The 23,381-nt window shown below is 53.9% G+C and overlaps 11 protein-coding genes across 11 annotated transcripts; 5 read left to right on the top strand and 6 right to left on the bottom strand.

Annotated features, from left to right (window-relative positions):
- Positions 1–33: 33 nt before the first annotated feature.
- On the top strand, positions 34–1,543 carry BU25DRAFT_361438 (uncharacterized protein). The gene is made up of 4 exons (XM_033703696.1): positions 34–100; positions 205–371; positions 425–589; positions 738–1,543. The coding sequence occupies exons 1-4, from the start codon at positions 47–49 to the stop codon at positions 1,360–1,362; spliced, it is 1,011 nt and encodes a 336-aa protein (XP_033565518.1). The 5' UTR covers positions 34–46; the 3' UTR covers positions 1,363–1,543.
- A 92-nt stretch (positions 1,544–1,635) lies between these two features.
- On the bottom strand, positions 1,636–2,035 carry BU25DRAFT_407842 (uncharacterized protein). The gene has a single exon (XM_033705655.1). It carries the CDS (start codon positions 2,000–2,002, stop codon positions 1,787–1,789), a length of 216 nt encoding a protein of 71 aa, XP_033565517.1. The 5' UTR covers positions 2,003–2,035; the 3' UTR covers positions 1,636–1,786.
- Positions 2,036–2,314: 279 nt separating this feature from the next.
- On the bottom strand, positions 2,315–5,113 carry BU25DRAFT_437813 (glycoside hydrolase family 31 protein; the record flags this gene model as incomplete). The annotated part of the gene is made up of 1 exon (XM_033709031.1): positions 2,315–5,113. The coding sequence occupies exon 1, from the start codon at positions 4,829–4,831 to the stop codon at positions 2,315–2,317; it is 2,517 nt and encodes an 838-aa protein (XP_033565516.1). The 5' UTR covers positions 4,832–5,113.
- Positions 5,114–5,723: 610 nt separating this feature from the next.
- On the top strand, positions 5,724–6,577 carry BU25DRAFT_446201 (uncharacterized protein). Its single transcript, XM_033709475.1, has 2 exons — positions 5,724–6,104; positions 6,281–6,577. Exons 1-2 carry the CDS (start codon positions 5,763–5,765, stop codon positions 6,374–6,376), a joined length of 438 nt encoding a protein of 145 aa, XP_033565515.1. The 5' UTR covers positions 5,724–5,762; the 3' UTR covers positions 6,377–6,577.
- Positions 6,578–9,489: 2,912 nt separating this feature from the next.
- On the bottom strand, positions 9,490–10,477 carry BU25DRAFT_407840 (RmlC-like cupin). The gene has a single exon (XM_033705654.1). The coding sequence runs from the start codon at positions 10,336–10,338 to the stop codon at positions 9,886–9,888; it is 453 nt and encodes a 150-aa protein (XP_033565514.1). The 5' UTR covers positions 10,339–10,477; the 3' UTR covers positions 9,490–9,885.
- A 1,577-nt stretch (positions 10,478–12,054) lies between these two features.
- On the bottom strand, positions 12,055–12,673 carry BU25DRAFT_318223 (HET-domain-containing protein; the record flags this gene model as incomplete). Its single annotated transcript, XM_033702225.1, has 2 exons — positions 12,055–12,162; positions 12,266–12,673. Coding segments are annotated over 2 exons (516 nt in total), but the record flags the coding sequence as incomplete, so codon positions are not given.
- Positions 12,674–13,197: 524 nt separating this feature from the next.
- BU25DRAFT_227730 (cora family metal ion transporter-like protein) lies at positions 13,198–15,602 on the bottom strand. The gene has a single exon (XM_033701386.1). It carries the CDS (start codon positions 15,231–15,233, stop codon positions 13,251–13,253), a length of 1,983 nt encoding a protein of 660 aa, XP_033565512.1. The 5' UTR covers positions 15,234–15,602; the 3' UTR covers positions 13,198–13,250.
- Positions 15,603–16,370: 768 nt separating this feature from the next.
- On the top strand, positions 16,371–17,083 carry BU25DRAFT_407837 (SPC12-domain-containing protein). The gene is made up of 3 exons (XM_033705653.1): positions 16,371–16,472; positions 16,522–16,581; positions 16,636–17,083. Exons 1-3 carry the CDS (start codon positions 16,422–16,424, stop codon positions 16,834–16,836), a joined length of 312 nt encoding a protein of 103 aa, XP_033565511.1. The 5' UTR covers positions 16,371–16,421; the 3' UTR covers positions 16,837–17,083.
- On the bottom strand, positions 16,599–17,636 carry BU25DRAFT_407834 (RING/U-box). The gene is made up of 3 exons (XM_033705652.1): positions 17,396–17,636; positions 17,192–17,341; positions 16,599–17,139 (listed from the first exon to the last, which is right to left on the bottom strand). Exons 1-3 carry the CDS (start codon positions 17,498–17,500, stop codon positions 17,041–17,043), a joined length of 354 nt encoding a protein of 117 aa, XP_033565510.1. The 5' UTR covers positions 17,501–17,636; the 3' UTR covers positions 16,599–17,040.
- Positions 17,637–17,895: 259 nt separating this feature from the next.
- Positions 17,896–20,076, top strand: BU25DRAFT_227738 (uncharacterized protein). The gene has a single exon (XM_033701387.1). The coding sequence runs from the start codon at positions 18,290–18,292 to the stop codon at positions 19,943–19,945; it is 1,656 nt and encodes a 551-aa protein (XP_033565509.1). The 5' UTR covers positions 17,896–18,289; the 3' UTR covers positions 19,946–20,076.
- A 979-nt stretch (positions 20,077–21,055) lies between these two features.
- On the top strand, positions 21,056–22,569 carry BU25DRAFT_437809 (uncharacterized protein; the record flags this gene model as incomplete). Its single annotated transcript, XM_033709030.1, has 4 exons — positions 21,056–21,077; positions 21,127–21,237; positions 21,284–21,598; positions 21,646–22,569. The coding sequence occupies 4 exons, from the start codon at positions 21,056–21,058 to the stop codon at positions 22,446–22,448; spliced, it is 1,251 nt and encodes a 416-aa protein (XP_033565508.1). The 3' UTR covers positions 22,449–22,569.
- Positions 22,570–23,381: the final 812 nt, after the last annotated feature.

The following is a 23,381-nucleotide window of genomic DNA, read 5'->3' as shown; positions in this document are numbered from 1 at the left end:
AAGAAGTTCAGAGACATCATCAACACCAGCGGCGACGACAGCAGCAATGGCGGCGCCGAGATGTATGCGCTCCTTTATGGGGCCGGCGAAGAGGACCAAGGTGAGATGAGGGCACTGCGATTGCACGACTGCAGTCCCGCGGGCAGGCTGGCGTCACCTTCCGCGCTCAGTACACGCTCGAATGTCCAGGGCTCACGCATACAGATGACACATGGCTCCCGCCCCTTCTGCACAACGACTGCGCGCAGAGAAGCGAAGGATGACGAATCGCGGAAGGTCATGGCCGACCTGAGGGCCGACGTAGAGAGCGGGAACATGTCGCTCGGGGAGCGGTTGCAGGACATGAACCTCGATCCTGGCGAGTACAAGGCGTACGCACAGCCACGTCCACCGCCCAAAAGAGCGCATGCTGATGAGAGGACAGTCTGTGGAACAGCCAGAAGAAGGCGGCAAAGCGAGCCGCGAAGTGGGAGCCCAAGACGCGCGAGGAAGCCCAGCAGAAGTGGAAGGCGATGCAGTCGACGCCGGACGACCTGACGCTGCTGCGAGCATACAAGCGCGCCGGCGTCGAGCCCATCAAGATCGCAAAGTACGCCGCCCGCTCCCTACACACACACACGCACACACACACACACACACACACACTCTCTCTCTCTCTCTCTCTCTCTCTCTCTCTCACTCACTCACACACACACACTCACTCACACTCACACACCACGCCCCTAACATGCTTGCAGAGAAAAGGGCATCACGCTCCCCAACGATAAAGAACCCCTCGACCCAAAGACCCAGGCCGCCCTCGACGAGCTCCGCCAGCCCCTCAACGTCCGCGCCGTCAATCTGCGCCCGCTGCGCCGCGAACCCCAATACGGCGTCCCCGTGTGCGATCTGCAGCTGCGCACCTACTCGATCCGCAACCTGCTGCTCTTCGCCGACTTCGCCGTGCGCGCCGCATACTACATGGGCCTTTCGGCACGCGGCCCCATCCCTCTGCCCCGCATAACCGAGCGCTGGACGGTCCCGCGAGACGTTTTCATCTTCAAGAAGTCGCAGGAGAACTTCGAGCGCATCACTATGCGCCGCCTTATTCAGATCCAGGACGGGCACCCGGATGTGGTGAAGGCGTGGCTGGCGTTCTTGACGGAGCACCAGTACCATGGGGTCGGTATGAAGGCGAATATTTGGGAGTATGAGGACTTGGAGACGGCGACGCGGGCGGGTGAGGAGGTTGCGCCGGATGATGTCGGCAGGAGGAGGGAGGGCCCGATGATGGCCAAGGTGGATGAGATTCTGAATAGCAAGGGCTTCAGGGAGGCCATGAAGGGGCACAAGACCGGTGGCGAGATTGAATTCAGGCGGTAGACGACAGGACTGTACGATACGGGCTTCGCATTATAGGCGTTGGATGTGCCGGATATACATTGTACAAACATGTAGCAAGATACTGGTCGAATGTAGCATTTGAGCAAAGCTTGGGGGCCCTCTTAGTCTCGCACGCTCTCGCCAGCCTTCGACGCGTCTTTGGGGTCTCGAGCCTGAATCTCATCATCATCCACCAGGCCATCTTCCTCAGCCCCGTCTTCGCCATCACTCTCTACGCCTTCGTCCGCTCCATTACCTCTCCCCTGCGTCTCCCTCTCCTCTGCCTCCTTTTTCTGCCTCTCCTTGACCTTCCTCGGCTTCTTCGCGCTCACAGGCCCGTCGGCGTGTCTGTCTTTCCACTGCCCTCGTGTCAGCTAACCAGCCCACTTCTCCATCTACCATCAGCCCTCTTCAATGGCCGTGTTCACTTGCATAACGGTATGGTATCTTCGCTTACCATGCCGCCGTATCTGTAATGTGGGTATTGTCCCTCCAGACCCTTTGCGTCCTCGACGCCCCCTGATACCGATTTCCAGCATTTTCCGGGACAGACAAAGTTCCACACGCCCGTTTCGTCAATTTGACATCGCACGAGTATTTGTCGTGGGGTGTGGCAGAGCGTGCACTCTTTCGGCGCCATGATCAAGATGTGGAGAAAGGGCACGGGAGAGGGGCGGAAAAGGAACGAGGAGCAACTCAGAGGTAGGTTAGAGAAAGATTCAATGCTATCGGGATGGCTTACGTACGTGCTGTAGAGCACAAAATGGTCCTTTGGTGTTGGGTTAGGAGTGGTGACATCATACGCTAATACGAGCATTCGACATATTGCAAATCAACACGTATAGATACTATGAAGCACAGAGCTCGGAATATATCCAAGGAAAACCCATATCAGTTGTAAAACTAAGCTTGGTTATGCACCGAGAAACCATATGAGGTCCTGAGTTCAACTTCACATCACCATCTCATCGCCCGCCCCCGCTCCAGCATACCGCTCGTCTGCCAGAAGAAGCTCGAGTATGGCGTCTAACAATTCTCGCTTCAACCCCCTGCCACTCAACGCCCTGACCTTGTTCAGCACCGGTTCGCTATTGTTGACACAATTCCAGATATCCCACTTCTGATCCATCTCGATCCACGCCTTATCAATGATGTCCCAGATCTTCGGGTTCGGGTCGATGACATCCAGCTGTGGCCCAGATGGAGATGTAAACCCGAGCTCAATGATGCACGAGTTATCTGTTGGGATAGAACTGAGTGTGATGACAGTGCCGTTGCTCTCGCTGGAAGTGGTGTAGGAGAGCGGTTTGGCATTGCGCTTCATGTTGGGGCTCATGGAGATGCACCGAATCTCCGCATCTCGAGTCGGCGTATGAGCCAGCAGCCTGATCTTCCACGTCCTGTTCTTAGGTATAGCAGGATTAGACGGGCTGGTGGGACCGATTTTCACCACGCCGGTCGACTGCTTGTATGTGATCGGCGTGTAGCTGAAGTGCACTATCTTGTCCGCTGAGGCCTCGACGCCTTCGTCGTCGATCATGCGGAAACCGCCGTCGTCGACTTGGGAGCCGCTACCGTCGTCTTCGATAAGGGTGAAGGAGCCATCTGCGCCGACGGCGAGGAGGATTTCCAGGCTTTCGGGGTTCGGGCTGCCGCTCTTGGGACGCCAGGCCCCGTCGAGGGGAACGATGGCGCCTTCGCGAACGAACACGGGGGTCTGGTGCAGCGGGCGGTGGACTTGCAGGTCGCCCTTGCGGTTGTAGACTACGCCGGTGAAGATGTCGACGTAGCGGCCGCTTGGCAGCCAGGTTTTGGCGCCGCCGAGATGAGTGGTGTTGTCGCGGCGTTGAGTGATAGGAGACACGATGAGCTCGCTGCCGAAGCGGAACTGGTTGGGGACATTGTATGCCGAATCTTCTTCAGGATAATCCCAGTACATGGGCTGGACGAGCGGCTCGTCGTCTGAAGCTGAGCGAGCGTTCATTGTGTAGAGGTACGGGATCAGTCGGTGGCGGAAGCGGAGAGTATCTTCCATGATTACTCGACTTTCCTCGTTGAAGCGCCATGGTTCTCTAGTGTTGAAGGGGTTGTTGTCCGAGTGCAGTCGTAGAATGGGCGAGTAGCAGCCCAGCTGTACCCATCTTGTTGTCAATTCGTCATCTTTGAAGCCATGGGTGTGGCCACCAATGTCGTTACTCCACCATCCGTACCCGATGTTGGATGATGTGGCTGTGAACTCAGGCTGGAAGTTCAACGACTCCCATGTGATAATTGTATCGCCAGAGAATCCGATCTGGTACCGCTGCGCACCTGGACCTCCGAAGCGTGAAAGAATTAATGGCCTCTGTGACCCTCGGCCACTGTCGAGAAAATGGAAGTGGTTGAGCACCCAGAGCGGATCGACACCGGGTATCTTGGATGTGTTGCCTTGCTGCCAGTCGACCCACCAGAAATCGACGCCACGAGCCTCATGTTGGTGGTGGACGATGTCAAAGTATGCATCCATGAACGTCCTGTCTGTGCAATCAAACTCAATAGTCTTCTTGCTTGCTGGATCGATACCCAGGTACCTCGCAACCTCTGCGTACTGAGCTTCGTGCCACCTGAATCCATCTGCAGGGTGCAGGTTCAGTGTTAACTTCATACCACGATCATGCAGCTTCTTCATGAAAGCGTCTGGATCTGGGAAAAGTTCCTTGTTCCAGGTGTATCCCGTCCAGCCATTGATACCATCAGGCAGATCCCAGACAAGATGCCAATCCATGTCCACAACAGCCACATTCATAGGGACATCGTCCTTCTCGAAATGATCGTGCAGCTCCATGTATTCCTTCTCGTCATATGCGTGGTAGCGACTCCACCAATTGCCCATCGCGTATCGCGGGAGAAGTGGCTGGCTGCCAGAGACGGCGTAGTATGCGCGCACAGCTTCACGGTAGTCGCGGCCGTACATGAAGATGTATTGGTCGATGTCGTCGCCGTTCCTGCGGCCTGTGATCCACCCATCTTTTTCGAACAGCATGGACTTGCTATCATCCAAGACAGCAATACCGTCTCTCGACAGAACACCTGGTCCTAATTCTGTTCTGCCATTGACCCCGTCCAATGTGCGTGTCGTTCCCCCCAGGTTCGAGACATCTTGCCCGTACGTCCAACTGCCCATCACATTGCCCTTCAAGTTGATCTTGAGTCCCTCCGCGCTGAACTTCCTCTTGTCGTAGATTACATGGAAGCGTTTCGTGACGATCTCGATACCATGGCCGCGGTCCCATACATAGAAGTCGGGCACGGCCAGTTTTCGGTTTACCGCAAAGGTAGATGCTCGGTCCTCGAACTTGCCATCCTCAGACCATTCGAATCGCAGGAGGCCGTCTGTAAGGATAGTGAATCGATACTTGTCGCCCGCAACAATAGCGTCAGAATGCGCGGCAGGGCGCACGTCGAAGTTGTAACGCGCAGGCTTCCCCATGGCTCCCAGTAAAAAAATACACAGAACAAACTACGTGCCGCTTCTCAGAAATGGTAGGATTGAAGGCGTCCGGGGCATGGCGGAGCGCAGAAACGCCGGCGTCTCCATCGTGTTATATCGTCTGGGGTAGGACGCTCAGGCCAAGCAACGATGGCTTGAACTTGACGGCTCGTGACCTCGGTTCCGGTGGGCTCAGGCGCTCCTGCCCTGCGAGTGTGTCAGACGACAACTGGAAAGAGTCGGCAAACCTGCCAGAGCTTGTGTTCAATCCAGGATGGAGGTGTGTAGAGGTCTTAGAGAGGCTCGCGAGGTCGCCGGTGTAACAGATGCGGAGATGCAGAGGGCCCACGCGCGTGCGTCATTTTTCTGCGTTTGCGGAGAAATGCATCTGTGCCTGCAGCTGCGGGGTGCAACACTCTAACCACCGACTGCAAGGTCTGGGTCTGACAGTACCAGGAGCGGATCTGGTTGAGACGAACGTTGTTTCCCTTGAACGAGGAACTTGTCAATAGGATGGTCGCTCCCTCACATCACGTTGGCTTGCGACTTCCTCCCTCCTGCAAGGTCTGCTGGTTATCCACAATTTCTAGGCATAGACCCTATAGAACACCATAGCAAAAGATAGGACACTTAGGTATGTACGCTAGAGGCTGCAAGACCTCTTTGCAGAGCAACATCTACTCAGGGCGAACAGATGCGAAGCTACAGACCCGAGGCCGCAAAGGCGATGCCAAACGCACAGGGCCTCAAACGCGAGGACGTAGAGGTGAGCCCGCACTGGCAACTGCAAGGTCGCAAACTCGATGCTGCAGCGATAAGATGGGTGCAAGATCTCGCAAATCTCATGTCTTTATTACTGTAGATGAGCCGTCAAAGCCTATCGGTTTCTGAAGCCATACTACATTCCTCCATACCAGAACCCTCACCCAAAATGTCTCTCCCAGACCAAGAGCCGTCGCTGCTCCATCGTTCTTTGACCCATCCGCCTCATAGAGCTGTTTCAGCTTCTGGCCATTGCCTCTATCTGGAGGATGACAGACCCATACTCGATGCCTGTGGTGGTGGTGCTGCTGTGTCCATCATAGGCCATGGCAACAAAGAAGTCATGAGGGCCATTGTGACACATATGAGTCGGGTCAGCAATGTGCACACTCTTGCATACACCACCGACTCTGCAGAAGGCCTAGCTAGGTATGTCCTGGGGCCCCATGAGGGACCAGATTCCCATCTTACCAGCATGGATTATAAAAAGCATTCTTCGTCGGCAGCGGAAGTGAGGCGAACGATGCTGCGATGAAGTGTGCTCGTCAATGCGAACGATTCAGCCTGTCCTAGCGCAGCATGGCCCCCTATCTTTGGGACCTAACAGTACGTAGGGCGGGGTATGTCAAGTGTATAGATATATATGGTAGCTCCTCGCGTGCTAGACCCTGAACCACACCTCCACAGCCACTCACCGTGCCTGCACATAATCAACCCTACATCATCGCTATTATCGCTACCGTTATCTCACCTACCCTCCTGCCACCTCTACACTCTGTTTAGATCCGTCACCTACATTTAAGGCGCAACGCCTATATGTACTTACTACTATAAGATTCAGCTCCTCCATGCGATTAGAAAGATACCAAGGTTGTTGTTGTACTAAAGGCATGTGGGGATTCAGTCATTGTTGCAGAATTACTTATGCGCAAAATCAGGGGGGGGGGGGGCACGATATTCTACAACTCACCAATAACAATCGGCTTTTATGAAGGCTTCGCCATGCTTGGAGTTCTCCGTAGAATGATTTCCACAGTGATTGAGGACTTCATGGGTGATTCTTAGGCAAATCCATACCTGGTAATCGTCTGGCGCCGCTGATGGTCCAATTGAACATACGTACCCAAATATCGAACTCTCTGACAAGCGTATTGTAGTAATGTGCCATATCTCCAAGCATATAGTCGAGGAGTTCATCTGACCTGGTTAGGCTTAGATTGGCTGGTGGTTGACCAAACATAAATTCTTCTTCTAATGATGGCCAACAAGTTCGCAACGCATCGTAAGTGAGCGCGTTTGGTTGCGACACCCCAGGATGGTCATCCAGTCCATGATGAAGCAGTTCTAAAGTGTGCAGTTGCAGATTTGCCAATCTTGCGTATGACAAGTCATCGACAGCTCAGCTGTGTGCAGGGTTTGCATCATTCTAATCGCCATTCCGCTTGTCACCCAAGCCTTGCGGCTATGTCCCATACCCCACCCATGCATAGACATCACCAACAATGTCTGTACGGTTATCAGGTCAGGAACATGATCTTGCTGACAATTTGATCTGTCGAGGGCGTCTCTAAGCTGCTACTCGTTATCGAAGCCTAGAGTTCTATCTACAAAACTAGGTTTTACACGTGAAGTTACTCATTCCTAACTACCAGCGCTCTAATGCGATGAAGCCGGCGTGTAAGTAGGTGAAGTAAGCCCGCTGCTCAGGCTATTCGCCAAAACCCCAGGCATTGCAGAACGGGCAGCAGCTTGCGAGTACGTGCAATACGAAGCTGCAGTAAGTATATGGTAAACAAGCTGCTACTTCACAGATACGTTTGTCACCTCTCTGAACATCAAGGTAAACACTTCATTGAGTCGATTAACATGGCGCACGTTGCAGGCATAGGGTAAGTACACACCATGCGCACTTTCTCGATTACTGACATCACCAGCGCCGGTGTGATCGGCCTCCAGACAACAGTCACCCTCCTCGAAGCTGGCTACAAAGTCACCATAGTTGCAAAATACTGCCGGGGGATGAGTCGATCGATCACTGTTCAACTTGGGCGGGCGCCATATGGCGAACACGCACGCGAAACACAGACACGAGCAATTGGGATATCTTTAGCTAAGACATTTGGCGGACTATCGCTGAGCAGGGGTCGGAAAAGGCGAAGAAATGGGCATCCGAAAGTGTCCGATCGCCATCTTTTCTAACAAGCCACCTTGGTATGCCGAGGAGATGCAGGACTTCACCACTCTCGATCGATCTCAATTGCCGGCAATCACTTCCAAACACGGCTACTCCTTCATATCTGTCGCCATCAATCCGCTGCCATATATCGATCACCTGCTCAGGCAAGTGAAGGCCAAGCGTGCACGACTTGTCACTGCACGCCTTCCTTAAGAAAATCAACGACTTCGTCCATACGAGTGACTTCCAGTCGCCGAGTCTAGTCGTGAACTGCACCGGACTCTCCACAGAGCACTTCTGCAATGACGAGGCACTACCGGCGCGGTCTTTATCGTTTCCCTATCGACCCAGTGACTTATGCTTTACGTTCCGACCAGGCAGGCCCAAATGCATCAGTTGGCACGGGGTACACAGCATACGGCAATATTGTTGGGCAAACTCGACCTGCTTGATTCCGTAATGACGTCGCAGACGCCGATTTCGTGCGTGGCAGCGTATATAGTGGTTGCAGAAATGTACGGACCCCCTGAACCTGGTTCACTACTGAGACAGACTTACGTTATGTAAGAACGAAGGCTTCTAGATGGCTGTTTCTATCTTGATTGACAGAGTTGACAGTCTGGTACATGTCCTGCAGGACAACAACGTGGTGAACGGCCACTCACAAGGCTGTCCGCCCTCATGAACCACGGTACGTACCTACTGTACGCATCACTGTACCAAGGTCAAGGGGTCTGGACATTTTTGCAAGCATCGATACTGGAACTTTCGTAACTGGGGAGATGAGACATATGGGTTGAGCAACGAGCGAAACGGCTCTGGTTGGTATTTGTCCCGTCTCCCTAGTTCGTATGTGCCATGGACTCCAACGCCACCGTTCCACAACTGGGGAAGCGTTGGTCAATGGAACCCGTGGCGAAAATGATTGACCCAGCATATTCTAGTGTGGTCGTACGTATACAATTCCTGTCCCATGACGACTTCGTTGCCGGGACTAAGTCATGCTGGTGTCATAGCTGCAGGGATCGCCTCCCATGAACGGCCTGTGGAATTACCCGCGAACTCAGTCATAAGGCAACACGATTAGGAAGTGACATGTACTCTGAGCGCGAGATGAATGAACCCTTCGTTCAATCAAGTAACGTCACGGTAAGGACCCAAGTCAACGGACTAAGGCCACAGTGTTTGCCAGCACCTACCTCTAGGAGCATAGGATTAGTTGTCGCAAGAGCGACCCTTGCTCCGAACTGTCCTAAGGAACATCTTACACCCATGTTCATGGAACACCCAGAACAAGGTAGCTTCTTTAACAATTAAACAGCCAACTTTGGCGCCACTCCAATCGAAACCTCTACAATGGTGTGGGACGAGTGCTGTCGTTGTGAACGATATGCTAGAGTGATCCGGAGGACTTACAGTCTTGAAATTGATTCAGGCTCCTTCCGTCTGTGTATAATAGTGTTCGTCAGACTTTTCTCATACAACGAGTCTGGAACAGGACGTCTTACTTTAACGCCACTTCAACTACTTCTGAACTTCTTCCCTTGAGAAGCGACTTGAACATAATAAGCTTTCCAATGCCAGAACAATGTCCGACACGAGCGACAAAGATTGGGGTAGCGACAGACATCTATTTCGGACATGCGTTACGGTAATGACTGGTAGGGGCTCTAAAGAGCAACAAACATGTAAACATGATAGAATCCCAGCTGGAACATTCCCCATTTGCTCCTCAACACTTTTGTCTCTTATTGTCACACCAACCTCCGCAAGGTCCGTAATTCCTCACACAGTCGTTTCCGTACCCGTACTCTTCATAGCCGACCCTCTGCATTGCACACCGGCGAGAAGTAGTATCAAGCCTTTTTCACACAACGTGGCTTGTCATTTGCAAACTATTCCCCGCAGTGACACAGATCTCAACTGTCTCTGAGCCACGCTAGTCTCCCACAAAATGGAAACTGGGGACTTGTGTAACACCACTGCTACGTATGAGGCCACTACAGCGGTGATTCAAGACACTGAAAACCAACGTTCCTGACCACAAGCCGTTCGATTCAGGACACAACATTATTGACTTTGATCTGCGAAGCAATGATCCTCACTCTCACCAACCCTACAGCTTAGCCTTCTCTTTCCCAGGCCCAGACTCTTCAAACCGATACACAATATCCGCGAACCCATCCGCAGCAAAAGCATACAACCACACCAAATCCTCTTCCCCCACATTCTCAATCCCATGCTCCGCATCCCCAGGTATCCATACCACGCTGCCCTTGCTTACTTCATGCTCTTTTCCATCAATAGTGACAATACCTTTGCCTTGAGTGACGTGATAGATCTCCGCTTGCTTATGGAGATGTAGCTTCAGATGCCCTCGGCATCCGGATGATGTGCCTGGTGCACATGTAGCAATGCCGACAGTGAATGTGTCGGTGGATGTTTTGGGCGCGGAGATGAGAGTCTTCCATGATACATCGCCGCCGGTGCTTGGATCTGGGAAGCTCTCTGACGCAGTGTTGGCGATATCTTTGGTGCCCAGTACGATGGGCTTTTGTGAACCCCTCATGATGATCGATGACGTTTCGGTTTGGATGAAGTTGCGGTCTTTGAAAACATGTTGAGACTGCTGCAGCAAAAGTCTAATAACAGAGGTTGTTCCGCTCGACCTCGGGAGCACGTCAAGTTGAGATCATATATTGTGTATGTGGGGTCGGTGGAGTTGTGCAGATGTGAGGGCATGCATGCAGCTGACAGGGTAGGGATTAGTTGCCTATATCGAGCTTAGTGCCTGTCAACCCTATGCGACTGAAGTTGAGGCCTCTGGAGAATCAACTTATACTCTTGTTATCGAAATAATAGAAAGAGTGGTTATTGCGATCGCATGTCTCGTCGACAATGCTGCGGCTTAGGTCCTGCGGCTAGGCAGGGCGATTGTTATGATGTCGACTACATTGGAAGAACGCCGCCCGACCCCAAAATGAAGGCACCTATGGGCTTCTTGATCCTCTCAGTAAAGGAGTTGTTATGGTGATTTAGCCTTCGATGAGTACAATTGTAAGGTAAGAGTTGACTTCTCATGTGTTCTTCTCGAGGAAACAGTTTATATGATTCTATACTCCTCCATATCCGCATCTTCCGACGTGTCCCTCCATCTCTCATCAATTACGCTTGCGATGTTTATCATCTGCCACGTTCCATCAGGTTGGTTCTCTCGTAGTATAAATATCAGGTTCATATGGAAGAGGCCGACAACACAATCTCCAGGGCAAATACCGTTGACGGAGTCCGGATGATATGACAGACCGACACGTTTGCTGTCAGTCGTAAAGACAAGACGGTTCTTTCCGATGGACCTGATGCTAGCCGCAAAGTTTTTCCATAAATATAACACTGAGCCGGGTTTGTTCCTGGAGGTCGGATTCTGCAGCTCCTCGGCCACTTCATTTCCGTACTTTCGGTACCACTGGACTACCTCATTTAAGCTAACGAGAGCCGCGACTAAATCAACGGCTTCCGACTTGTGTGGCTCAATTGTGGGTTTGTAAACCTTGTAAAGGGATTCTGGGAGACCAGAAAGTGGATTCAATTCTTCCATATGGTTGAGAAGATCGCCTGATGTTGCTACGATAGTGCCAATCTTACGTCCAGGTACGTGAAGAACACTCAGGTCGCCGGAAAGACGGCATGTTGACCACGGGAGATCTCGACACAAGGTGTTCAGCTTGTCATCCACATTGAGTGGAGCGTTGTCTAGTCCCAACCTGAACTTCAGTAACGTTAGCGGGCGATGGTATGCACGGTCAGTGCTGAATGGAAGATCTGTGCCGCGCAAGTCTCGAAAAAATGCTGCATTCGAAATCTGAAAATCAGGGACCCAAGACGGTAGAGACGTTTGAGAGGCTATTCCGTAGGCTTCGCGAAGAGGATGTAGGGGTGCATGTAAATATATGTTTAGTTGATTTTGCCGTAGCATGACAGCCATTGCCTCCATAAAGACTTGCCGCACTGATTTCGCATAGTCAGGAGTAATGCTGGTGCCATTGAAATTAGTGATGCCCAGAAGACTGAAGATCCTGTCGCGAGGGTCGGTTGCTGACATATGCAGACTACGACAAAGTTGATGAGCAAGAGATTCTTGCGGCTGTGCTTTCATGACACGATTGGCAGCCTCGACAACCTCATGATGCTTTCCAGGATCTGCTCGATGGTGTGGTAACCAGTTGATGAAACGCTGGAATGGCTCCCAAGGAAATCGATAGGGGCCTGTGCGTATTGTTGCAACCTTTGATAAGGCGAGTTCCTGGACAACCCAAGCCCGACAAAACCAAGGACGAGCGATGAGCCGGTGTATTGCCTCAGAGGGTACACTTCTTGGTGTCTCGATGCTCGCCTACCTGCTCGTTAAGCAACGCAATGACGCTGCACACGTAGTCAAACAGCGTGGTTATTCCAGGGTTTGGATCCGAGAAGTGGAGTTGCATCGCACCGAGGACTGCTTTCAAGTGCAGATCCTTCTCATTTACTGGACCGAGCCAGACGATGACTCCAACAGCGGTCGAGTAGATTTTGCCCATGATCTGGACCTGATGGTTCCGTTCCTGAATATCGGCCTGGTTCATAGAGAGCGCGTCGATCCACAAGGTGCGAGTTGTAAGCTTCAAGCGCAGATGACGGAGAGCGCAGTCGAGATTTTCGGTAATTGTGACCGGTATGCCATTTAGAATAGCCTTCTGCGGACATATTGATGTGCCCCATACGTAAGATAGTGCTTCGTAAGCTTGCTCAGCGCCGTGCAAGAGATTGCTGGCGACAAGTCTGATGTCGAGAACGTCTTGGAAGCGTCCGGGCTGGAGTTCGAGGAGACGAATGTCTCCTTTTTCAGAGTCAATCGAGGTATAAGGGGGCGCGTGAGTCAACTTTCTCCGTGAACTGCGCCGATTTCGCGCAGTGGTGGAAGCCTGATTATTTACAGTGGAAAAATCTTTCCGTTCAAATTCTAGCTGACGATCGTGCCTGACTTTCAAACGTTTAGATCGCCTATTGTGTGCGAAGCTGTCAAATTGGTCCACGTTCATCGTTATGAAGTTTCCAAGACGAGAAAAGGTGTGTTGTTGCAGATGTCTAGTGCATGGAGGTCTCAATGTTGGCCAGGCTGGGGTGGGGGCTGCAGCTAGACCATGCAGGCGCAGCTGAGGTGCAAGCATTCGATGCAGTTGCGAATCAGCACGACGGGAAGGGGCGATGCACGTACCGTTTCGAAAACAACTTTTTGTATATGTAACTGAACTAACTACACATGGAGGAGATCCAACAACAGACGCCTCGCTGTACGGATATGCACATCAGGATCTATCATGCCATCGTTACGCATAATCTAAACAAGGAGAGAACGAATAAGAAGAAACGTGTATAGGGAAAGGGTAGATCAAACTAAACATCAAACACACGTAACCACAACAACCACAACAAGGAAAGCGTCTAGATGTACCTCAACCTCCTCGCAACACCCAAGCAGACCGCTACGAACAGCGCGATCGTGCCCAGAATACCGTAGAACCAAGCGGGGCTGCCATCCTGGCCAGGAACGCGAACGTTCATACCAAACAGACCACAGATCAAGTTCAGCGGAACGAGAATGGTCGCAATAACAGTAACCTTCTGGAGCGTGTCGTTACTAGCGTTACCCTGAATAACCTGATCGACCGAGATCTGCGCGAGGTAGTTGGAGTGCGCGCGACTCAGCATCTTCTCGAAATGCGCCAAGTTGGACATCATAGTAACGACGTGATCCTGAATATCGCTGAGGTAGAGACCGACGTCGCCGCGAGGTGCGACGCTGTAGGATTCGTTGCAGCGCTTAGCAAAGCCTTTGATGACGTCGGCCTTGCCGCCGAGAAGGCGCAGCAGCTGCATGACCCGCTTGCGAGCGTCGCCTACTGCACGGAGGATGGCGCGGGAGTCTTCGATGCGGGCGGTGAAGACCTGGTCCTCGATGGCCTCGGCCTCATCCTCAATGCCACGGATGACAGGACCGAAGCTATCGACGATGTCGTCGATAAGGGCGTAGCAAATCCAGTCGGCATTGAGGTTGATGTAGTCGCGGAGGCGACTGATACGTTTGCGAACATTGAGAGTGTGAGGGCTCTCAGAGAATGTAAAAGTGAGAAGTCCCTCCTTGAACACTACAGCGTAGAAGTTGAGAGGCTCCAGGTAATCCTCAGACTCCTTGTCGGCTTGGTAGAAGGAGCGGAAAGATACGAAGTAGTACTGGTGGAACAACTCTACTTTCTCACGGGGCTCCTGGATGCAGATATCCTCACGAGTGAGGGGATGCACACCGAAAGCCTTAGAGATGGCAAATACCTCCTCTTCGGTTGGGTTGACCATGTCCATCCACCAGACGCCGCCGTCAGGGGGTGTCTCAAAGAGGTCGCGAAAGCGTTCGCCAGGCATGAGCAGGCCCCCAAGCTCGGCGGCGTGGATCGTGTCGTCAAGCTCGGAAGAGAAGAACGTGAATCGATTGCCGGAGAGACCAGGGATGTCCTTCTTATTCTCGTTGTACATGTGCGCCAGGCCCTCCTCTGCAAGCTTCTCTTGAATGGCCGGGTCAACATCCTTTAAGGTAGCAGTCTCGATGTCGTCCATGCGGTTGGCCTGGCTGGACTTTGGTCGAAGGTCTGCGAAAATCTTCTTGGACATCTGAGATGCAACACTGGGCTTGTGGCGCAGGTTTTGGCCAATTGGAGTCCTCTCGTGGCACTCGGCGACAAACTCCTCCAGCTCTTCATAGTCGAAGCGCGTGGTTTTTCCAAAGTCCTCCTCCACGGGAAAGCACACGTCCTCTTCGGCAGAGCTGGCGGCAGAAACAGTCTTGATGCTCTTCAGATCATCCGGGCGCTCATCGCTGATGGTTGGGCGGCGCGCAGTGGCCCTGGAATGCGTCCTCTGAAGGTTGAGCTCGACGATGGACGGTGGACGGCTGTTGAGGGTGTTTGCTCGGTCACGGCGACGGTTGGGGCCAGCGAATGCATCCACGGAATTGGGAGGCGATGTTGAGCGCGAGGTTGTGGAAGAAGCGCGAGACCTGACTAGGCGCTCGATAGCTGGGTCGCGGGGGCGCCTAAAGGTGTCGCGTCGTGCAGACGGGCTATGAGCCTGGACAGAGCCACGGCGACCGTAACCCTCAGGTGACAGGTATGGGGCATCCTCATCCACAATGGCGTTCTCCTCAAAATCGCGAGCAGTGATTCCGCCTGCCTCGAGGGCTTCGTTGACTTGAATCAGCAAGTTCGGACGATCGATTTGGTTGTTGGTGCTAGCAAAGGTCGGTCGGCGCGATCGAATAGGAGGCGGCGAGTCAGCTCGAGGCATGGACTGGGGCTGTCGGCGGTGGTCGTCGAGGTCAGACACCGGGGTGCTGAACCTCGTCTCGGACTTCTCAGTTCTCGGAGTGTCAGACATGTTGGCGACTCAGGCGGCGATTGAGTTTGACTCCAAGGGTTCTTCTTTTCCTTGGTTAAGCCAGCTTTGGTGTTGTGAACGTCCAGTTAAGGTCTCCTGCAGCGCAAGAAACCCCAAGGATCGGCGAGTCGCTTGTGAGCGCTCACCTCTGAGGCGCGTTCAATTTGACTAGAGGCCTTGCGTAGGGTCCTCCCCTACACTCAGCCGCTGGGGGAAAGTTTCCGGTAGCCAGATTTCCTGATCCTACGTGGACGAGGAGTTTGTGAGTACAGATGGTCGAAAGCGAATTTGTCTAGGGAGCCTGGTATAGCCCAGTTATGGCGGCTTCTTGTAGTCGCCTCCGTGGACCCACGCCTTTGGGCCAAGAAGGGGACGGGTGGAGGAGAACTTGTGAAGGTAAAGCCCCGCCAACTTGATGGTTTGGTGGAAATAGGACGTCGAGGCGTCAGGAAGCGCTGTGGGGAGAGACGGTGATTGAAACGGGAACCCCGGATTCAATCAGTCGCGGTCGTGGGCGGTGACGTCCACTGGTGGTTTGAGGGATTTCCTGGGTACGAGTCAGCGATGCAGCTTTAATTGTGCAGTCACTGAAATTGGCGCCTAGCGTACAGGTAGGTTTGGATTCGGTGGTTTAGTTGTTGTTTGTAGGGGTTTTACAGAGTCCTAGGGACGGTGTGGGTGGTGTTTGTGGAGTGGTGGGCAGGAGTGAGGTTATGTAGCGAAGCGCGGGCCGTCGGGGCTGTCAAGCTTTTCACAGAACGGGACCGCGGCCGACTGGGGCTGAAGGGCTGGTTTTCGATGCTACGGCAACCACAAAAAGTTACGCATTCCAGAACAGGGTCTTAGGGATAGTGTATCTAAAGCGAGTGACTCGTTGTGGCGCTTGGACTGGCTTGGAGAGAAAGGCACAGTGTTTGGCTTGTCACATGCATGGGGTGCGCCAGGTTCATTCAGCCCTGAATCGTATCCGCGGACCGCGCTTGGCGTCTGCGGCTGAGTTATCCCTGCAGACGGAGCTGCATCTCGGGGAAGCGGCCACATCGACCGTTGAACTGCCGCAGCAACGAACTCGCTGGCTTGGTCCTTGAAGTAGACACCAGTAACGAGAGGCAACACGCTGGCCTGATCGCAGCCCATAACGTGACCAGCGACGTCAGTGCACTACACCATCTGCACTACACCACCACCATGTCTGAACAGATGCTAGAGCAGGTGCGCGAGGCGGTTGAGGGCCAGATTGTATGTGTATGGGTTCACCAGTCGCTGACATAGAAGCTAACATGTGTAGGACTTTGAGGGCCAGCGGCTGGCGGAGATGCTGACTACCGTGCTGCTCGGCGCAGCAGGTGTATGTTTTCTCTTCGTCCTCTCCCCACCTATATCACAGTACTCACCAGTCCAGATTATCGCTTTCCTCGTCGGCTTCGCGCAGCAAGACATCAAGCTCGCGCTCTACATTGGCCTCGCCGGCACCGCCCTCACCTTCCTCGTCGTCGTCCCACCGTGGCCCTTCTACAACAAGAACCCCGAGGACTGGCTGCCCCCGCACACCATCTCCGCACCGAGCTACAGCATCGACGTGGACGGGCAGAAGGTTGGATAGACGCAACAACATCACGAGTGGAGGGGTCCGGCCATGGATCAAAGCAACGTCATGACCGTAATTTGATGGTTCATTCGATGATTCCCCCGCCGGTGATGCAAAAGTGCTCTCGTGTTCTCGTGACCTCTTTATAAGCCCAGTGACGCCAGACGTCCGTAACGAAACCCAGACCCAAGCGCTGCTATACACAGTATCCCCGAGCCTCTATCGACCGTACTTCTGAAACTCCCAGTCTCGGTTGTCGAGCGGGCACACTTGTCGCGTCTTGAGCCATCGCGAGATGCAGTGGAAGTGGAAGGCGTGCTGTGGCGCGTTAGTTGTGTGTGCGTAGCGAGTCGTGTGACGGTGAACGTACGTTGCAGATGCCCCAGGCGACGGTGCACTCTTCGCTCGTGGCAGAAGCCTGGTTGGCCTGGCACTCGATGCAGAGGTCCATGATGTGGTTACGGCAGATGGCGCAGTTATCGACGACGATGTCCCAAGCCCAGAGGGCTACAGCGTTCCACTGTGCCCTGTTAATATGCAGCCAGTCCTGCTTGAATCTCACACGACGACTCACCTTCTTGACCTCGAAGCGCTTCTTGTCGCCGCTATCTGTGCTGGCACCGGCCTTGGCGACCTTCGTCTTGGGCGCAGGCGCATCTGCCATGTCGACGTCCGCCATGGTTGCTGTGGATGTGGGGGTTGCGGGGAGACGGTAGAGCTATCGGCGAGCGGTGGTGGCGGCCGAAGGCAGTATGCGCGCGGTCGTGGTGTGGCGGTGAGCAGGAGGCGCCGCGCTTGGAATTACTTGGCAGTGGTGTAGCGGAGGTGAAAGGTGTTTGCCTTGTCGACGTGCACGCTCACGAAGAGGCAACAGTCGACCGTGCCTGGCGGAGCTCGGGTGGCACGGGCCAGCGCCTTCTCTCTGAGTCCTGAACGAATGGCCGACAGAACATTGGAACGCAGGAGGAAGAACCCTCGAAGCTACTAGACAGCTCTATGTAGTCGCCTGCAGACCCTCTGCTAGGCCACTCGTGCACCCATGGATGCTAAGGATGCGAAGGTGTTTTCCGTAACCAAGAAGCTCGAGATGCTCAAGATGCTTGTTTCGCGCACCGCTGGCGTCGGTTCCGGCTGAGGCTGTGACGCTCGCTGCCCGAAGACAAGGCTGCGCCAGGTCCGCAGTAGTCACCGCCCGCGCAACCGACGACATCCCTCCTACCACTCTCTCACTCGTCCTCCACCGTTCCACACGACGACCCCGCGCCTATCACTACTCTTGTGCTCTGGATATGAACACTTCACTCTCTCGCAACTCCACAACCTCGCCTTATCAAGCCCGCAGCACGACAGCCTCGTCATCCCGCGCCATCAGTTGATCGTGGCCCCCGACGCCGTATAGACGCCCGACGACAGCTACCAGAGTCGCCCACCCTCCCACTCACACACGCACATATCGCGCCTGCCTTACATGTCGACTGGCCAAAGCATAGCGTCTCCTCGCGCCCCGCGCGGCCATCGCCAGCCGAGCGCATCGCAGCCCGCACAGGAGAACATCAATAACAATGGCAGACACTCACAGCGCAGGCCAAGGGGCGGTCGCAACCACAACAATGCCGCGCACGCCTCCCCGAGCAAGCCGCCGAACGCCGACCCCGCGTTGTCAGAAGGCGGCGCCTACACCACCGACGATGCCCGGGCGCCCACGGGATCGCGCAATGGGAAGAAGCACACGCACGGACAGCCGTCGCACGATCGAACATTTTCTCCCAGGGGTGCTCAAACCTCCTTGACCGACACAGAGGCTGCCTCGAGCCGTATCTCTGCCACGCCGTTGAAGAACCAGGGCGCATATGCTGGTCCTACCTTCCATGCCTCTCCTGCGCCCTCAGCCTTGCCTATCCCTAAGTTCCTCTCTCGTTCGGTGCCAGCGAAGACAGCGCCTGGTCCACCCACCCCGCCGCTCGACAACAGCTCTGATTCTGCCAACTCGCCAAGCCCGTCTCCCTCGCCGTTGCGCGCACCCATTGCGATTCCAGCACGTCATGAAGACTCCCCACTCGACATGCTGTTCAGGGCTGATAAGGCTGAGAGGGCCAAGAACACGGCATTCAGCCCGAGTGCGCACCCAGTCAGACCCCAGCCACAGCAGCCGGAGCACAACGTGTTCCCCATCGAGCTCGACGGCGAGGGCAGAAACTCGCACATGTCTCCTCCTCGTTTTCAGTCGTCCGGCGCGCATCGCTCTATGACAGATCCTTCGAGAGTGCCGCAACTCAAAGATGTTCAGCAGCCGAACACTGGGAACGATGTTATGCAGGACCTCATGAACAGGCTTTCGATGTCACAGAAGCAGCCGCAGGCACCCGCTGCTACTCCGCCTAGGCAGGCAGCGCAAGCTTCGCGTAACTTCCAGTCACCCCAGTTCACGCCGTCACCTTTCCATACTGGCCGGCCTTCTGTCAATCGCAGCGTTTCAGGTCCCTCGACACCTGCTCAAGCCCCTCAGGAGGGCCCAGATTTCTTCTACGGCAACCGTAACCTTTCACCTATGTTCAAGGCGGCGCAGGGCGATACTCCGAAACGGAACTCGGGTCTCCGCACCGAGGTCACTGCAGACTCTCCTACCGTCCAGCAGAGCATGTTCCAGGACTTCCCTTCCATTCCTTCCGCAAACGCAATCGACCCTAATACATTCTCGCGTGGTCAGCCCACTAGCGGTGGTCAGGGACCAGCGAACACGCGTCGTGGGTCTGTGCCTTATGGCCAGAACCAGCAGAGACAGCCCAACAAGCATGTCACACAGACGCCGGGACGGTATCAGCAGCGTCAGGATGCCCATCAGCGCGGTAGGGGCAACTTCCACGGACAGGGTCCCAGACATGGTAGGCCAACAGCAAATGCTCCTCCAGCATCTGCACCCAAGCCTGCTACGACCATGATGTCTTTCGTACCTGCCTCGGTATCGGCGAAGCCAAAGCCGAAACCAGAGCAGCAGCAGGCTGCTTCTGCGCCTCCATCCGCCGCTGCACCACCTCCTCAGACCTCGACTTCTGATACGTTGGCTTTGGAGCAGGATCTTAAGCGCATGCTCAATCTTAGTATGACTGGAGAAGGGGTTCGATAGCCTCGGGACTCTTGATCTTTTTCCTTTGCTGCATGGCTTGCGGGCGAATTCTGGTTTGCTTTGCTTCATGTCCATCACTTTCACTTGTCTATATGGGATCTATTGTGGGCTTTTGCGATGTTTGCAGTCATGTCGCATGGCGCTTCTGTCTCTCTATTGCTCAGGCGTCGGGCGGCGTTATCGCGATGACCGGCAATGGTTGGCATGTCACCCGGTTTTATGGTGCATGTGCTATGGATTTACTCGAGTCAGCTCTAAATTATGGTATGGCGGGTACCTCTCGCAGGGACACATTGTTTGCGAAAGATGCATGGCGATGGTGTTAAGAGCTGGAATGGCGTGGTGCATGGCACCAGGATTTGGTACTTTGCTTATTTACATTATTCCCTTGAGGTTTTCGGCAGGCTTCTGAGCTGCGGGCCCTCTTTGCTAACGCGCTGCCATCGTTACCATGGATCCAGGCACGACTTGAACTCATCGACACTACAATACAACATTACACAACATAAAAATCAATAAAATATATGGGCATAATGCTCGGCTCAGTCTCTTCGAGAGACTGAGTTTTATGCCTAAATCTGCTTCCCCCCCCCCTCCCCCTTTGAATGAAACATGTGATAGTGAGAATCTATACACTGCTGACAGCTCGCAGATGCACGAACAAACTTCGAACAAGGACAGGAGACGCATCACAGTCTCTACTGCGAACACATCTGACTTGCTTCACACGTCTGGAGCCATACACGAAACAGGTCATCGCAAGAACGTCGCGGCTGCTCAGGATGGTCTCACTGCTCCATAGCACGTGGAACGACGTCACAACAACCACAGCGACATGTTCACTCGACGAACCGCTCTGCGACACACTTTCACTTCTACCGCTGGCCGACTCGAATGCAACCAACCGATGCTACATCAGCTATCATGCTCCGTGCGGTGAAAATGCCACCTACTGATCACGTTCACTTGACCGTTACCTACGAGCCGCCCACCAGCCTGAGCTGTATTCTGAATTTCCATCTTAACGCCTCTCCCTCGCACATACTGCACGCATCGTATCGAGTCAACTTCTCGCTGTTTTCGATCACCCAACGCCGTGCGCTACGCACCATGAATCGTCTCAAGTCCAAAGGTACGTTTATAACAATCATGATACACAAACACTCACTGAAGCATCCTAGCATCACGCTTCTTCAAAGATGGTCCGAGTCAGGACGAGAAAGCAGCCAACGCGCCTCCAAGTCATGAAGCTGACTTTGACGCTGGTATTGAGAGCGGCCTGCGAAGTAAACGTAAGTGTATCATCTCATCAGCGTGACTTGAAGCTAACACGCGCAGCATCTCGCTTCTTTCGGAAACAGAGCGACAAGCCACTTCCAGCTCCGCCGTCTGATGGTCCTTCGATTCAAGCTCCCCCACCCATATCAAAGGACGATATCGGTGAGCGCGAAGACGTAGCGGTCGAGAATGCGCTTGGGTCGACGTCACTAGAGACAGACAAACCGCTTCCATCACGTTCAGTCTCTACCGAAGTAATAGGATTAAAAGCACCAGTGGTCGAAAGTGAAGAACTCCACGCTGCAGTGCGCAAAGCGAAACCGGCAGACTTGGTGCTCAAGAAGCGCCCCAGCTTTGTATCCCTGCGGAAGTCTAGTATGTAACACATTCCTCATCTTTAACCTTCGCTCACCACCATGTAGGCTCTCGAATTTTCCGCACCCACATTGGTGATCATGACCGTCCTCCACCACCCATGCCCCAGATTCCCATCGACACACCCACGCCAAAGTCGCGCCGACCTACTCTGCGACCCCTGGAATCAGTTCGCTCTGCGCGCTCGTCCCGATCAAGCTCAGGTCGTATCGTATCCATCTCTCGCCCAGTCTCATCAACGCAAGTTTCCCAGCTTCCAGCTACGCTCAAACCATCAAAAGTTCCCTTTACGAAACCCTCCGGTCCTCCACCAGCACGCCCACCTCGCCCCGAGAGCCTCGACGACGAGCTGACCACCCTCGTGCGCGACGGAAGCGCACGAATGATCCTCCACACGCCAAACCGCACACGCACACTGACCGTCTCAACCTCATCATCCGCGCGCTCTCGCGCCCTGACCCGGGTAGGTTCAGAAGAAGCGTGTACTCGCCTCGGTCTTCCCTCGGGTCACTCTTCCCTCTCTTCTCCCAAATCACCGATCTTCGACTCTCCGCTCGCCGCAAACTTCCCGCTCGACCCGAACCGGCCTCTGCCTTTTCGCGACAGCTCCGGCAGTGTGAAGGGGTACGGACGGTCCAGCACGTACATCAAGGCTAGGCAACAGTACAGCAGCAGTGGGTACACGGATGGTGTTGAGCAGGATGACAGGGAGCTTGGACCTATTGAGCAGTACAGAGAGAGCAAGTGTGGAGATTGGACGTTGGAGCGGAGGGTTAGTGGGAAGCTGGGGGAGCGGGGGATGTTGTTTCGGGATCGGTGGGGTGGGTGGCATTTTGTCGCTGATATCTAGACAACCCCGAGGTGGAAACATGTGGAGTCATGTTGGATTATGTACATCACTATGTTCGAGGAGTTGTGTGGGTCTTGAGATTGACTGGCGGTATCATTTACATGCAGTTCGCGGAGCACGCCGGGACAACATGGCCGAATATGTATTCTCGCATTGCAAGACCCCTGAGAGTTTGTAGTAGAGTATGCTAAGAACATGTTTGCTTTTGTTCGGCGCGTAGAGGAGCGATCGGCGAACATTTGGAATGTCGCGTTACGTCATGGCCTCAGCAATTTGCCGTCAGCATACCTCTCATCTTTTCATCCACAACATTTCCCATGTCAAAAGGTCGGTTCAGGAATTCTAAGATATAATGAAACATGTCACGGTAACGTCGAATGCCAATGCAAACAGGAGAACTCGGCGTTTGATGCGTCAGATCGCGCGCGGCTCATCCGAGGTGAGATACAAACGCTCTGCCTTGCGCGCCCGGCAATATACATTGAGGTGAATACATGTCGCCGCTCCCCGGTCCAATGTTGTCACGGTTCCTATGTAGGCTACTCCAAGCGATCATTATTAGTATCTCCTCATACTCACCGTCATACTCTTTTATGCCAATTTCGAACTTTCATCATGTCTCGTCGCGCTTCCACTTCTGAATTTCCTTCACACACAAGCCGTCTATCTTCGAAACCCAGAGCTTCACCAGGCGTACGCCATCTTCACTTCAGCAAAAACTCACCAATGATGACTCAGACACACAGCTACCGCAAGGCGCTCAACGACAAACGGTTTCACCGATTACATTCGCGGCCCGCGCCTGATAATCTCGCGTGGCTGCCTGCATGTCTTGCTGCACGTTTCCGCCCACCCACCTCAACCTGAACCACATCGACACTTTATCACAATGGCACCCTTCACACGTCTAGGCGCACGACCTGAGCGCCGTGT

Source organism: Macroventuria anomochaeta, assembly GCF_010093625.1.
Source record: "Macroventuria anomochaeta strain CBS 525.71 unplaced genomic scaffold BU25scaffold_5, whole genome shotgun sequence".
In the NCBI taxonomy this organism is placed as follows: Eukaryota; Fungi; Ascomycota; class Dothideomycetes; order Pleosporales; family Didymellaceae; genus Macroventuria; species Macroventuria anomochaeta.
Note: the sequence above shows the minus strand (reverse complement) of the source record. Positions and strands in the feature narration are given on the sequence as shown.